The sequence below is a fragment of the Melozone crissalis genome, unplaced genomic scaffold (genome assembly GCF_028551555.1).
Source record: "Melozone crissalis strain CALT ecotype California unplaced genomic scaffold, PUWL_Pcris_2 ptg000019l_1, whole genome shotgun sequence".
NCBI lineage: Eukaryota > Metazoa > Chordata > Aves > Passeriformes > Passerellidae > Melozone > Melozone crissalis.
This window is the reverse complement of record NW_026535797.1, coordinates 14422879-14438047: the sequence shown is the minus strand read 5'-3', so window position 1 is coordinate 14438047 and position 15169 is coordinate 14422879. Positions and strand designations below refer to the sequence as shown.

The following is a 15169-nucleotide window of genomic DNA, read 5'->3' as shown; positions in this document are numbered from 1 at the left end:
CCGGGCCCTAAATACGGTGCTGCCAGGGTGAGCTGCTGCACCTGAGCTGGCTGAATCAATATTGACCGGCCAGGAATAGTCCCGCAGCCCGCTGAGAATAGCCCCGCACGCCCGCCCGCCGCCCACAGCTTCCCGCGCAGGGGCTGCCCTGCTGCCGGCCGTGTATTTTTAGCTGCTGCCGCTGCCGGCTGCCCGGGATTGCAGGTGCTGGCACCCTGTGAGCCCCCAGGGAGACGAGGGGCATTGGCTGACACCTCAGGGCAAAGGGGGACACCTGCAGCCCGGCGCGGTTACACGAGCGGCAGGACACAGTGCAGGTAGCGCTGCGGAAAGAGCTGGCAGGTCCCAGAGGGGCAGAGCCCACCAGCCCCCCACCTCTCTGTTCTTGCTGTCCCCGGAGCAGCGGCAGAGCTGGGAGCGGGACCCAGCGCCCGCCTGCCCGCATCCCTGCCAGCATCTGCCGGGGGAGGAGCTCGGGGGAGGCTCCTGGCTTCACACTTAAGCAATTGATCTCCAAAACGTCGAGACGAATGAGTCACGGGCTCCACTGCTGGCCCCAACCCTGCACTTCCCCAGGGCTTTCCGTGGCCTCCATTCTGGGGCTGGCCAGCGATTCGCATCGCAGCTTCAGGGCATTGCCCCGATCCCGGCCGAGGCACAGGGCTGGGATGAGAGTGCCCTGCGAGGGGGACACAGAGTCGTGCATCCCTGCACACCCAGAGGTGCTGGGGCTCCTTGCGAGACGTGGCGATGACCTCACGGACTATTCCCGGCCGTGTTGATCCTGGCTCCTCCCGGCAGGATCCGGCTGCTTTGACTCCAAACAAACAGTCCGGTGGCCACCGGCACATTCCTGGCCGGTCCCTGGGCACGGCCGGGGCACTGGGTTTCCTGTTTATCCCCATCCCACGGCGGGCGTGTGGGCAGCGGGGTGCCCCGGGGACTGGCGGCACCCCAAGCCGGAGGTTGCTCCCGGGGCAAGTCGGGCGCGGGGGAGGGGGAGCATCACCGGTCCCCACGTCCCACGGAGCGGGGCTGAACCTCAGGACTCTCACAGCCAGCCAACTTCATGGATGGCACAGGTGATGCCCCAAGCCCTGGGAGAGCTGCGCTCCGGCTCTCGGTACCATCCCATACCCTGCCGTGGTCCCTGTGTCCCCAAGTCCCGGCCCCACTGCAGCACCTCCTGTGCCCGTGCAACCACTCGAACCAGTGCGTTGGTGGGAAGCTGCCGGGAATGTCCCCGGCACAGCCGTTCGTCATCCCAGGAAAGTCCGCGCTGTGCCTGGCTGCGGTTCAGCCCCGCGAGGGGAGCATCCCTGACCGAGGGAATCTGGACGCGGGGGAGGTGCAGCCTCACGGCGGGCAGGGACTGTCCGGGACAGCTCAGATCCTCCCGGCTGGGGACAGGACGGGCTTTGGGACAGGAACGGGTTTGCCCCCGTGTGCGGTGAGGCAGAGTAGGGCCGGGGGTGGGCAGGGAGCAGGGCTGGGCTCCAGACCAGGGCGGGGGGGCGGGGGGCCCCCTCGGGTCGGCCCACCCCGCCGCACCATAAAAGCGGCTGCAGGCGGTGCCCAGCGGGAGGCAGGAGCTGCGGGATCCACTGCTGCCAGCGCCACCGCCGTGTCCCTCGCCACCACCGTGTCCCTCGCCACCGCCTGCCCCGCACCGCTGCCGGCCCGGCACCACCATCCCTTGCCAGGGTGAGTGCCAGAGGTGGCCCCGAGAGGGTCGGTCTGGGTACCTGGAGGGGGGGTCAGCAATCCCACCAGTGCTCTGAATGAGGATGCAGGGGAAGAGGTGAGGCAACGGGGACCGGGCTGTGTGCAAGGTAGGGAGGAATCCTGGTGTTCAGTAGAGAATCCAGGTGGAGGATGAAAGGGAGCACTGTGGGGCCCTCACCCATGTCCCAAAACATGGGGCAGACAGGAAGCAACAAGAGCACAGGGCAATGTTTGTGGGTCTGCCCGTGGCTGTCAGTGCCCGAGAGGGCTGTGTCAGAGCTGGCTGACCTGGTGAATGGGGTAGGGCTTGGGTATGCTGTGAGTGTGGCAGGGACCAGCCCATGCATCCCCCACAGCACAGGGACAGGGATGTCACGACCGTGCAAGAAGGCATGACCAGCTCCTGGGGCACAGAGGGACTGCAGCTGCACCCCCACTCTGCCATGGTCCCCAAGGACTCACTGTTGGTCTGTCCCCAGGCATCCCACACACAGAACGATGATGGTGATGCCAGCTGGCTCAAGTCACGTCCTGCTGGTGCTGGTGCTGGTGCTGGTGCTGTGCTGGGTGGCCCCCAGCAGGCAGGAGCCGGCCCCGGTGCAGCTGCGGCTGGGGGGACCCCGGGGCCCAGCTGGAGAGGGCCGGCTGGAGGTGCTGTACCAGGGCCGCTGGGGCACCGTGTGCGACGATGGCTTCGACTTCCATGCGGCCACGGTGGCCTGCCGGCAGCTGGGTTACACGGCAGCCATCACCTGGACCCACAGTGCCACCTACGGCCAAGGGGAAGGTACGGGGCAGGTGGGGAATGGGGGCAGGGGGTCCCGACGAGGGCAGCGTGCTTCCCGCTGGCTGTGGGAGCCTCCCCACGGGGCCGTGGGTGCAGAGAGCTGGCGGGACACGCTGCATGGGGCTGGGATGCTGTGTCCCCAGGCCCCATCTGGCTGGACAACGTGCGATGTGGGGGCAGCGAAGGCTCCCTGGCAGAGTGTGCCCACAATGGCTGGGGCATCAGTGACTGCCACCATGGCGAGGATGCTGGTGTGGTGTGCTCGGGACAGCGCCTGCCTGGCAACTCCCCACAGGCTACTGCTGCTGGTCACCTGGGAGAGGTGAGTGGGGGCCTGTGGCGTGTGCCTGTGACCAGCAGGGTACACCAGGGCGACTGCAGCAGGTCCCACCAACCCTTGCCCTGCCCTTTTCTGAGTGCTCTGCCCTCGATACTGGAGCCCCAGGCCCACGCCATGCCCACTGTGGCAGGTGCTGGGACTAACCCTGGAGGAGGTGCGGCTCAAGCCCATCCTGGCACGGGCCAAGCTGAGCATGCCAGTGATGGAGGGTGCTGTGGAGGTGAAGCACAACGGGCGCTGGAGGCAGGTGTGTGATGCCAACTGGACCAGGAACAACAGCCGTGTGGTGTGCGGGATGCTGGGCTTCCCTCGCGAGAAGCACGTCAACACCAGCTTCTACCGGTAGGGATGTGGGAGACACACGCTGCTCCTGGGCACAGGGACAGGCTGGGCACACCGGGGACAAGAGATAGAGGAGTGGTCAGAGAAGGGCTGCACTCATGGGTGCGTGTGGGAGGTGCTGGTATGGCCTGGCCATGCCTGGATCCCCTTCTTGGGCCTTTCACAAGGGTCAGAGCTGGGCTCAGCAGCATCCAGAAGTCTTTGGGAATGGTCACCATCATGGCTGGGAAAGTGTGGGACAAAGGAGAGGAAAGACAAGTGTCCCTTGGTCCCTCCCACCCTGTCTCAGCCTGGAACTATAAATACAGCCTATAATGAGCCCCTACGGGTGCCAGGAGTCGCACAGTCCCGCTGGGACTCATGGTACAGACGAGCTTGGCACAGTAATTGCCAGTGGGGAGAGAATATGAAGTACCCTGGGGTCTCCATCTCCTGCCAGGGAGGCCAGAAATGTTGGGGCAGGGGGTTCAGAGTTGGGCAGTGTCAGCATGCTCCCTCATCTCCTGGCTCTGTACACCCACAGAAAGCTCTGGAACAAGAAGCTGAAGGACCCCAACTCCAGGTAGGGCTCAGCACTGTGCATGATGGGCAGGGCACCTTGAATGGGCACCCAGCATGAGCATTGGGTGGGAGAGTGTCTCTGGCACCTGAGCTGACCCTGGCCCTGCTCCTCTCCCTTGGCAGCCTGAAGACCCTCAGCCAGAAGAACAGCTTCTGGGTGCACAGGGTGCGGTGTCAGGGCTCAGAGCCCCACCTGGCCCGCTGCCCTGTGCAGATGGCCCCACCAGCCCCTCGCCAGCACGCCTGCCCCCACGGCATGCACGCCATCGTCAGCTGCCTCCCTGGCCCTGCCTTCCAGAAGGGCACGGGCAAGGGCAAGAACAAGACCACTCCAGGAAAGGTGAGCCCTTGCAGAGTTCCACACCCTCAGAGTCCCAGGGCTGAGCAGCATTCAGCCACCCTGTTTGCACTTGAGGGGGGGGCTAGCTGTGCCCTGGGGTTGCTGACTGGCTGCTCTCTGTGCCCAGGTGCTCCCGGTGCGGCTGCGAGCGGGCACCCACGCTGGCGAGGGCCGGGTGGAGGTGCTGCGCCACGGGCAGTGGGGCACCGTGTGTGACAAGCAGTGGGACCTGGCTGCAGCCAGCGTGGTGTGCCGGCAGCTGGGCTATGGGACGGCAAAGCAGGCCCTGGTGGGAGCCCGGATGGGACAAGGTGAGGCAGGTGTTACAGCATGGGCTTGGGAAACCTCTGGGCTTGGAGGGGTACAATGGGGAAATCAACTGGTTTAAGGTGTCCTGCTGGAGAATCCTGCGATGCTCACGCAACTCCAGCCTGCCCTGGGATGATGCTACCCTGTCTGCTCCTGCCATGGGCAGCCCCATTCTTGTAAAGAATTCCCAGACCAGGGGAAGGAGGATGAGAGTCCTGCTCCAGGATGGTCATGGAGCAGGGAGCACTGACCCTTCCTGTGCTTTAGGTCTGGGGCCCATCCATATGAGCAATGTGCAGTGCACTGGCCATGAGCGCTCCCTGGGCGAGTGTCGCTTCCAGGACGCTGAGCAGAATGGGTGTCGGCACGAGGCCGACGCTGCTGTCCGCTGCCACATGCCCTTCATGGACTTCAAGAGCCAGGTGAGTCCCTGCCTCCTTCCCAGAGCCTGTTTGATCCCAGCCTCATTGCACAGTCCCTGCTCCCCAAGCTCTATGCCCAGTGTGGCTGCTCAGAGCAGCCCTGGAGTGACCCAGGGGATGGAGGGACACAGAGCAGTGTCCTGATGGGGCTCTGCAGGGTGATCTGGTGGCAAATTGGTCTTTAGGGATGAAAGGAGGAAGATAAGGGAGATGTTCAGCTGGATGTGCAGGGCTGTTGGTCCCATTGCAGTGTGGAATGGGAGAGCTGGGATCTGTGCCACGTTCCAGTTCTGCCCCTCTCTGCCAACAGGTGCGGCTGGCCGGGGGCCGCAACCCCGAGGAAGGCGTGGTGGAGGTGCTGGTGCCAGTGCAGGGGCAGCTGCAGTGGGGTGCAGTGTGTGGGGCACAGTGGGGCCTGAACGAGGCCATGGTGGTCTGCAGGCAGCTGGGGCTGGGCTTTGCCAGCCATGCCCTCCAGGTGAGTGGGGTACCAGCCTGGGGCCAGAACTGCAGGGGTCCTGCAGGATGGACAGCGTGGGCATGGTGTGGCCAGGGGCTCTGGGATGGGACTGTGGGGACGGTGGTGGCAGTGTTAGGGCAGGAGGGGAGGCAGGGGAGGCAGGTGGGAGTTGGCAAGGGCTGCAAGGACTGGTCCAAGCACTGTGCTCCTCCTCTGTGCAGGAGACGTGGTACTGGGCAGGCAGCCCCGGTGCCAGCCAGGTTGTGATGAGCGGCGTGCGCTGTGCGGGCACCGAGCTGGCCCTCCAGCAGTGCCAGCGCCACGGCCCTGTCCACTGCCCCAGCGGCGGGGGACGCTTCTCAGCCGGGGTCACCTGCACTGCCCGTGAGTATCAGGAGCCCAGGGGGTACTGCTGGGAGAGGGCACCCCTCTTCTCCTGTAGGAGAGTAGGGGGTGCTGTGCAGGGTGGGGACCACCTTCTCAATCCCTGCTGATCCCCTCCGTGCCAGACGCCCCAGACCTGGTGATGAACGCCCAACTGGTGCAGGAGACAGCCTACCTGGAGGACAGACCCCTGGGGCTGCTGTACTGTGCCCATGAGGAGCGCTGCCTCTCTCGCTCTGCTGACAACATGCAATGGCCCTACGGCCACCGCCGCCTTCTGCGCTTCTCCTCCCAGATCCACAACCTGGGAAGAGCCGATTTCCGACCGAGGATGGGGCGTCATGCCTGGACTTGGCACCAGTGCCACCGGTGAGTGTCCCATAGGCAGGGGCTGGCAGGGAGCTGCCCTGTCCTTGGGCCAGGCAGGGCATGGTGGCACCCGTCCCACCCAGGGTAATTGACAGCGTCTGAGCCAGCACTGTCATTACGGCTTTATTTGGCTTCAGGGCTGTAATTTGCTGAGTCCTGGGTGCTGCCCTGCCGGAAGTTCTGCCAGGGTTGCCTGGGACAGCCACGTGCTCCCTGGCCGGGCACTGGTCCTGTGCTGAGCCCCTGTCCCCACAGACACTTCCACAGCATAGAGGTCTTTACCCACTATGACCTGCTGACGCTCAATGGCTCCAAGGTGGCCGAGGGACACAAGGCCAGCTTTTGCCTGGAAGACACCAACTGCCCCGAAGGTAGGTGCCAGCTGCAGAGCTGACAGAGGCCCAGTTCTGCTCCCCAAAGAGGCTCTGTCTGTGCCTCCCTCACCTCCCTCCTCGCTGCAGGTCTTCAGCGACGCTTTGCCTGTGCCAACTTTGGTGAGCAGGGGGTGAGTGTGGGGTGCTGGGACACCTACCGCCATGACATCGACTGCCAGTGGATCGACATCACCGATGTGCCACCAGGCAGCTACACCTTCCAGGTATGGCATGGAGGGGTGGGGGACACCAAGCTACCAGATCTCAGGGCTGGGGAGTCCCCTCCATGAGCACAACAGCATCCCTCACCCTGCACATCAGGGTGCTGCTGCTCTGTACCCTGCTGTGCATGCCACAGCCCTGCCTGGCCAGGGCACAGCAGAGGTGCTCCCAGCCCTGGCCCTTGCCCTCCCCAGGTGGTTGTGAACCCCAAGCACGAGGTGGCTGAGTCGGACTTCTCCAACAACGTGATGAGGTGCCAGTGCAAGTATGATGGGCAGCGTGTCTGGATGCACGGCTGCCACACAAGTAAGGAGGGACAAGAGCTTGGGGGCTATGGCAGGCAGGGTGAGGGAAGTGATGAGGTTGGGGGTGCCACAGGTTCCTTGTGCCCCCACACGCACACCTACCCCACAACATGGCTCTCCCCAGGTGATGCCTACGGTGCCGACGTGGTGAGCGACATGGAGAGACGGGAGCGCCTGGCCAACAACCTTGTGTGAACCCCTGCCATTGGTGTGGTCCCACGGGAGAGTCTGACTCCTGCACCCCGGCCCCTGTGCCCTGGCAGCACCCGACTGAGCTCAGGGACTTGCAGACTTGTATTTATTGATGCTGCTGCAGAGGAGGGAGATGAGCGCCAGGGCTGGCGGGGAGTGCCTGGGGGTGCCCATGCTGCCAGCAGGATTGGAAAGAGTGGCCCCAGTACTGCAGCAGGCCTCACCTCCACAGCCCCAGGGCCCCCAGGACAACTACCTCAGCCTGCCCAGCCCCCCATGCTCCAGGAGACTCAGGACAGTCCCCAGCCACCCATGCACCAGTCCTGTCTTCAATAAAGGTTTTGTGAGTTGGGAGCAGGGTGCTGTGCTGTGGAAGAGAGGCCACTCCTTTATCAATCCCACCATCACCTCCTCCTTCCCCTGCACTCTTTCCTATTAGGCTCATGAAGCCAGTCCCCAGCTGGGAACAACTTGGTCTAGGCAATGTGTCCCCAGCTAGGCAGTGTTCCCTCTGTGCTACCTAGGGCCACCAACTCCCTGGCTGTCTGCACGTGGCTGGCATCAAGCAGCTCTGGCTTGCCATCAGTGGTCCCTATGGCCCTGAACTGGCTAACCCTGTGCATGCAAAGACCCAGCCAGCTCTGTGGCAGCATGGGCTGGCAGCCAGCCCAGCAGCCACAGTGTATGCAGCTGACATGCTGGGCTTTCCCAGGCTGTCCTGGCAGCTTCCCACACATGGGAGCTGTGGTAGGGCCACTCTGTCCCTCAAAGACACAGTGTGGGGACACAGGGAACACTGTGCCCTTGCTCTCTGTTTCTTACCTCCCGTGGTTTCTATCTTTTTTCTTACAACAGGAAATAAAAGGGAATGTCACCAACACACTCTGTACTGTCTGTTCCCCAGCTCGCCAGCCACGGGGCAGTGCCGCCCCTCTCTGTGCATACCTGTGTCCATTCCTGCCTCGCTGGCAGGCACCAGCCCAGGGTGGGGGGCTGCCAGCACCCACCTTGGCCCAGGACAAGTCAGGCTGCACCCCCACGTGATGGTCCCTGCACGTGGAGCTGCTGCTGGGAGCACGGGGATGCACTGGAGGGGCCCGAGGCCAGAGACCGTGGCAAGGCACGTGCTGGTGGAGGCTCACCCGGCCAGGCTGGGGCTTTGAGGGATGCCGCATGGCCGGGAAGATGTTTTCCACATGAGAGCAGCTCTGCTCCCTGGAATTTCCACCGGCCAAGCCACGAGCATCCGGCAACGGCAGCCGAGATGGCTCCCAGCTGGCAGCGCCGCCGGATGGCGCAGGGGCAGGCAGCCACCGCCACGGGGTCATGACCAGCCCCGCTGCTGCCAAGCTGGGGGACAGCCAGGGGACACGGGGCAGCCACACGAGCACTTCAGCGACCGAAAGCATGCAAACTGCTGGTAGTGGTGGTAGAGAAGCATCATCCCAATCCTCACCTCCCGTGAAAGGCCCCAAAACCTCAGAGTCTGCAGAGCTACAGGGTGGGAGTGCTGGGGCACACAGAGCAGTTTTTCAGGCGCTGAGAGATGATGCAGAGCAGAGCCAAAGGCAGGTCCCAGGTGCCAGCCTCCACCCGGGGGCAGGGCAGGAAGCCCCCAGCCCGCCATGGCTGGCAGCACGGCCACATCAGAGCCCCATGTGGGGCCGGGAACACGGCCCTGCCCATGCTCTGACAAGGGCCCCGCTGTTCAGGGCTGCAGCTGCTCCGCGGAAGTAAACAGGGCTGCTGCCAGCACATTCCTGCCTGCCGTCCTGCCCGACCCCTCCTGCCTGCACATCCCCCACAGCCGCAGGGGACACCCAGCAGCACCTGGGAGGGGTGGACATCCCCACAGCCCGCGGACCATGCGCAGCTGCCCCCGGCACGCACACCCTGCCCCGGTATGAAGGGAACGGGGAGCCACCACCCAGGCAAGCAAATAAAATAAATGGCATTTATTAGCAAAATAAAGGACAGAAACTCTCACTCACAAGGCCCTTCCAGGTGGCCAGGGCCACCCCACACAGCCCCCCATGCTCTCTGCTGAGCTCCCTGCATCCTGCTGCTGCTCCTGCTGTGGCTGGCAGCCTTGGGGGTTCTGCCCTGGGCAGAGTGGGCAGTGCTGCCTGACAGCAACAGCATCCCCACAGTACCAACCAGCCCTCACGCTGCTCAGCCCTCTCGGTGAAGCAGCCCAGTGCTTTTGGACACAGTGCAGAACGTGTCCCAGCTCTGAGACGCAGAGTGCTCTGCCCGCCTGCAGAGAGGGACATGGGCTCAAAGTGCAGCCTCCTGGCTCAGTCCCGGCCCTCCCAGGCATCCTCCCGCTGCTTGTTCTCCAGGCGCTTCCTCTCTGCAGAGACAAGGGGGTCAATGCCACACCCCTGCCACCCCACCTCCCTGTGGAAGCGGCCGGAGCCCACCCTGCTGCAGCCCCCTCTCACCCAGCACCCTGTGAGACAGAGCCCCCCTATACTGCAGACCCTCCAAACTCACCTTGAGCCTCTTGCAGCTTCCTCCGCTCTGCATCTCGCTGGGCTGGTGTCTGCTTGCTCCGTACCCCCAGGGCACCAATCACCAGCCGCCGGGCCAGGACAGCTGATGTTTCAGGGCGCTCCTTGGCTGGCTGCAGGTACTCTGTGAAGATGGGGGACATTAGTGGGGCATTCTGCAGGGGACAGGGCAGCTGTGGAGCCGTGCTGGCTGCCCCAACCCTCCCCAGTTATCAGGATGATGTTGCAGCACAAGCAGGATGGCACAAGCTGGCACAGGGCAGCACCACTCACCAGCAAATGCCCTGGCTTTGGCTTTAGAGGCGCGGGTGCCCTGGGACAGTGGGCGCGTCTTCACCATCAGGTGCTTGGTGCTGAGGGCATCGCGCGCTGCAGGAAGAGAGCGGCATGTCCACGTGCAGGGGCAGCCCCACGTCCAGCATCTGGCTGTGGGAGAGGGATGCCTCCTCTCTGCCCATCCCCAGCTGAACCAGGAGCAGTACCTGTTATGGGGCTGGAGAAGATGCCCAGGGCGTGCGTATCATCCACCCATTTAATATCAAAGCCTTTTTTCCTGCCAAAGAGAGGGAAGGTCAGCGAGGCACGGGCACCTGATGGGCAGCCATGTGGAGCAGAGCCCAGGCAGGGAAGCCCAGCACCTGGGACATGGAGCTGGCAGACTCACTGATAGCTGCAGAAGACACGCATGAGATCCTCGGTGCGGAAATCCGCGGGGAAGTCGTAGATCTCGATGACGTGGGGCAGCTCATCGTCGCTGATGTCTGGAGCAGCAGGTTCCGCCCGATAGTAGTTGAAGCGGGGTGACTGCTGGCTCTCCTGGTGCTTCTCACCCCCTGAGAGCTGCAGCAGCAGGAGAGGCACAGCACTGAGCAACCCATGCCCACCTGCCTCACAGCAGTTCCTAACCCATGGCAAGTTCTCCCCAGAAAGTTGTCCAGACCCCTGCACCCACTCCAGCACTGCAGATGGATTCATGGCTTTGAGAATTAGGAGTTACCAACCACGTACTTGCTTTTCCCATTACCAGCATCCCTTCACTTGCCACACTCGGCAGCCAGGTCAGGGACATGGTAGGAATGGCAGGGATGAAACAGCACATGCATCTCCAAACACACCCCCCTTCCACAGGGATGTGATGACCTGAAATACCTTAGGGGAAGAACAAGGAGCAGGATAGTAACGCCAGGAGGAAAGATTGATGTCTCTCTGCTACATGGAAGCACCAGGCTCAGCACGCCCTGGCTGCAGCACATGCACCGGAGCAGCCTATCAGCAGCCCAGATGCCAAGATGAAAAAGACAGTGCTCCACTGAGGAGCAAGTTCTGCTGGTTAATCACCTGTGCACCTAGAAATCTATGTTTTATTTCTCATTTGAATTTGTCTGACTTCACTTTCCAGCTGGCAGTTCTTGTTCTGCCTCTCTGCCGGATTAAAGAACCCTCAGTCCCTGGTGTCCTCCCCATCACAGCCCTTACTAATGTTAATCAAGTCCCTTCTCAATCTTCTTATTGAAAAAATGGGTTGTGCACCTTTAGTACCTCACAGCGGGGCACTTTCTCCAGCCCTAAAAGATGATGGCTGTAGAGCTTTTCTACCATGCACATTTTACAGCCTTCATTTAAAAACACAGGCAGCAGCCTCCTGCTGCCACAGCACAAGGGTGCATCCAGCCCCTGTTTCCCTCTGTCCCACAGCACTGCCAGTGCCAGCTGGTCACCCAGCACCCTCTTCTGCCCAGTGGGCCACCCCGCATCCCTTGCTGAACCCTTGCTTTCCAAACACGCCGTGCCAGTGGCCAAGGGGATTCACTGCCCTGCCTCAGCTGAGACCCCAGGCCAGGTGCAGTCCAAAGGCAGTGACAGCTCCTGTTCCCCTGGAGCGTGGGGCTGGCGTGATGCCAAGGAATGGGCATATAACTCAGATGGGTTCCCACCCCGATCCCCTAAGCGATCATAGCAGAGCACACCACGACTGCAAGGTTAGAGTCCATAAATCCCAGCCAGCTCAGTCGATAAAAAGTGCTCATTGCGACAATTTTATGGGGAAGATGGATTCACGGCAGGTAAGGGGGTGCTGCCATAGCGGCTGGATGCCGGCGGAGGGTAGAGCTGAGTTATGGAGCTCACGGGAGGAGCCAGCACTGCCAGCAGAGCCTCCTGCCCTGCCATCACCCCCATGCAGGGCAGCACGCTCATCAGGCACCCTGCGCCTGCTCGGGGAAGCAAGGGAGCCATTCCAGGCAGGATAACGCCCTGCAGTGCTGCTTGAGGGAGCAGAGCACTCAGGTAGTGCCAGGCAGCGGGAAGATGATTAGAGAGCAGGAGCACAGAGTGCCGGAGCAGCCCTTGACCTTCACAAATCACCAAGTGTGGCGGGGCAGGAAGGACAGGAGCCGTCTGGCAGCAGGGCTCAGCCACGCGGCAGGCACGGCTCAACAGGTCCCCAGCACTGCCAGCACTGCCCAGCACTGCCAGCACTGCCCAGCACTGCCAGCCCAGCACTGCCAGCCCAGCACTGCCAGCCCAGCACAGCCCAGCCCAGCCCAGCCCAGCACTGCCAGCCCAGCACTGCCAGCCCAGCCCAGCCCAGCCCAGCACTGCCCAGCACAGCCCAGCACAGCCCAGCCCAGCCCAGCCCAGCACTGCCCAGCCCAGCCCAGCACACAGCATGCCAGCAGCTCCCAGCCATGGGGCACGGCAGCCAGTGGGAGCCACAGTGCGGTCCCCAGCCCTGGCAGGCATCCTAGGGAGGGTACAGATGGATGAGTACTGATGGATGGACAGACAGAAGACAGGGAAAATGATGCCTGTCCATCACATCTCGCTGCCCTCTGAAGACACAGTCCTGCCAGAGCAGGTTGGGGGTCTGTGGCTGAGGGCTGACACCACAGCCCTGGGCACGCACGCATCGCGGCCCCTGCCATGCCGCACCGCCTGATGGAGAGTCCACAGAGCCCGCAAGGAAACGGGCACAGTGCTTAATTACTCTGTGTTCAAACTGATTTCTGCTCTGAATTTGTCTGGTTTCAGCTGCCAGCCAATGCTGCTCACTACAGTGGTTTTTTCCCGCTAGATTAAAGAGCCATTCACTATCAGAAATCTCTCCTCCGCACAGAACGTCATAAATCTTGCTCTCTGCCAGCTCTCTGCATTGCATAAGGATTCGGTTTCGAGGAAGACGTTACTGATTTTCTTGTTCTTTATTTTAATTAACAACAGCTCCATCCTCCCAAGAGCCTGTGCCCTCCCCAGGCAGCTACATCCACCTGCTGGGAGCTCGGAGGGCTCAGGAGGGCTCAGGAAGCATGAGGTGCCATGAATCTGCAGGGGACAAAGATGGCAACTTTTGATAAATCCCTATTTCAGGTTCTTTCTCACCCATTTTGGGAAGCTCCCTGGAAAGCTCAAACTTGTCTCAGAGCTTGTGCATAGGGGAGCCAATACAGATAGTGCTTGGAGTGAGAGCCTGTACTGCACAGCACAGCACAGCCTTGCCTACAGCATCCTATGGCTGCACTTTCCCTGATCTTCCTCCCTTGAGGACAAAGCCATGCCCATGGCACCAGCCCACAGAAAGCCAGTGCCACCTGCACCAGCTGTCTCAGAACATCAGTGCTGTCCTCCTCACACCAGCACTCACCACAATCTCCAGTCTGGAGGGCGAGGGACAGTGACTCAGGGGAGCACAGCCACGCAAGGATGGGAATACCCCATGCCCTTCCACATCCCCCAAATGCAAGCCCTCTGTGTCCCACTGTCTCAGCACTGTGCCAGGCTCCAAGAGGACACGTCAGCCCAAGCAAGGCCTTGCAGACAAGGTGGGATGTGTGCCCCTCAGTAAGGTGCTCTTGAGTTAACCTGATCCCTTCATAGATGCTGTTATCAAAGCACCACCCATCACCTCACACCCTGCTTCCAGCCACGGATAGGCAGACACTGGATATAACAATATCAATGTTGTTTGTTTCTTCAGGAAAATTACCAGTTTGACACTACTGATTTAAAATGCAATAAGGGATATCCAGCCTTGCTGCAGGAACTGAGCTTTCCTTGTGAATGTTGTGGGTCCTGGCACCAAGCAGCCAAGTGTAGTAAATTCAGCAGCATGTGTGCAGGAGGGAATGGCAATGAGCCACAGCTGATTAAGAAGCCATAGTTTCAAGGAAACATCCTGTTGCTGTTTCAATGGGATCCCATACATCTCAGCCCGTTTCTTTATCACCAGCCCTGGTCTCATGAGGGTGCAGTTGCAGTTTACAGCACTTCAGCAGGTTTTACTGGGCACACTTTATGTACTACAGAGGGGCAATCACCCCAACCTTCCCCAGCAATGCCGGATGGGATGGGACAGATGGAGATCCCAGGTGTTTTGGGAGCACAGGGGAAGGCTGGCTCTAAGAGCAGGCAGCACAGCCAGCCAGGCTGGCCATGCCCTGGGTGCAGCCCACCCACCCCATGCACTCACCCCAGAGAACACAAGAAAACATCCCCCTCATCCCAGCGGGCACCAGCCACTGACCCTGCCAACCCCCACAAACCCTGGCTAGCAGGGAGTACCTCCTCCAGCAGGCGTGGGTCCAGGCAGTCCCCATCATCGTTGAACAGCACATCCCAGCTCTCCTCAGCACCTGCACTGGTCTGGCTCAGGGTTCCAGCACTGGCACTGCTCTGTCCTTCCGTAGGGGAGCTGCTGTGGAGACCTCTCTCTTCTTTCTCAGCCTCCTGGTGCTTCTGCAGCGAGCCCACATCCTCATCTGGGTTTGCCAGCTCCTTGGCCCAGGATGCAGGTGAGATCCCCTCCATGCCATGGCACAGCTGCTCTAGGGGCACTGGGGGCTCACAGCTTTCCAGAGGTGCTCCCTCCCACGGGCTGCTCTCAGATCCAGCACTGCTATCTGTGCAGGCACAAGTGCTGCCTGCTTCCACTACAGCAGGCACCCGGTCACCCTCCCCTCTGGGATCCCCAGCCCCAGCAGTGCTCTCCTCCATGGCAGGCTGGGATGGACTGCCCATGCCCTGCTGTGGGGTGCTCCCCCCTGGGAGCACAGGAACATCGCCCATGCTGCCCCCCAGGAACACAGGCTCACAGCTGGCTCCTGGTGCATACAGGGTGCTCTCTCCAGGAACCTCAGCTCTGCCTCCCCACGTCTCCTCTGCCTCTGGCACCCCAGTGGCAGAACCCTCACTCTGCTCTGCCAGGAGAGACCTCTGCTCATCCCTCTCCTCCTGCCTCTCCTCCTCACAGGTTTTCAGACCCACTGTCTCCCCCACCAACTGAGGCACCCTGCTATGGTTGCCCACCCCTGCTGACTGCAGGACAGCCTCTCCCAGGCTTTGGGAGAGGTCCTCAGCTGGATCTAGGGTGCTGTCCCCCAAGTGCTCCAACATGCCACTCAGGCCTGTCTGACAAACCAGTGTTGGGCTAGCAGCGGGTGTTGGGCTAGCGGGGTCATCCCCAGGCTCAGGGGGAGCCTTCACAGCCCCAGCCTGGGCATTCTGTGTGGATGGAGGGTCAGGCTCAGTC

The 15169-nt window shown here is 61.8% G+C and overlaps 2 protein-coding genes across 2 annotated transcripts; one reads left to right on the top strand and one right to left on the bottom strand.

Moving 5' to 3' along the window:
- Positions 1-2226: 2226 nt before the first annotated feature.
- On the top strand, positions 2227-7286 carry LOXL4 (lysyl oxidase like 4). The gene is made up of 14 exons (XM_054277130.1): positions 2227-2512; positions 2656-2834; positions 2983-3194; positions 3718-3756; positions 3879-4110; positions 4223-4406; positions 4672-4826; positions 5137-5304; positions 5508-5670; positions 5796-6039; positions 6295-6410; positions 6501-6637; positions 6830-6941; positions 7065-7286. Exons 1-14 carry the CDS (start codon positions 2227-2229, stop codon positions 7133-7135), a joined length of 2298 nt encoding a protein of 765 aa, XP_054133105.1. The 3' UTR covers positions 7136-7286.
- Positions 7287-9072: 1786 nt separating this feature from the next.
- On the bottom strand, positions 9073-14874 carry R3HCC1L (R3H domain and coiled-coil containing 1 like). The gene is made up of 6 exons (XM_054277373.1): positions 14203-14874; positions 10310-10485; positions 10128-10198; positions 9919-10014; positions 9629-9769; positions 9073-9485 (listed from the first exon to the last, which is right to left on the bottom strand). The coding sequence occupies exons 1-6, from the start codon at positions 14704-14706 to the stop codon at positions 9430-9432; spliced, it is 1044 nt and encodes a 347-aa protein (XP_054133348.1). The 5' UTR covers positions 14707-14874; the 3' UTR covers positions 9073-9429.
- Positions 14875-15169: the final 295 nt, after the last annotated feature.

Excerpts from the sequence above, each read along its gene's own strand:
- LOXL4 (XM_054277130.1), top strand. The coding sequence starts at position 2,227 with ATGGTGATGCCAGCTGGCTCAAGTCACGTCCTGCTGGTGCTGGTGCTG. Across the intron at positions 4,111-4,222 it reads GAAAGGTGAGCCCTTGCAGA|GTGCTCCCGGTGCGGCTGCG; the intron begins GTTCCACACCCT and ends CTCTGTGCCCAG. Across the intron at positions 6,040-6,294 it reads ACTTGGCACCAGTGCCACCG|ACACTTCCACAGCATAGAGG; the intron begins GTGAGTGTCCCA and ends CTGTCCCCACAG.
- R3HCC1L (XM_054277373.1), bottom strand. The coding sequence starts at position 14,706 with ATGGGCGATGTTCCTGTGCTCCCAGGGGGGAGCACCCCACAGCAGGGC. Across the intron at positions 10,199-10,309 it reads CGTGTCTTCTGCAGCTATCA|GAAAAAAGGCTTTGATATTA; the intron begins GTGAGTCTGCCA and ends TCTCTTTGGCAG. Across the intron at positions 9,770-9,918 it reads CAAAGCCAGGGCATTTGCTG|AGTACCTGCAGCCAGCCAAG; the intron begins GTGAGTGGTGCT and ends CCATCTTCACAG.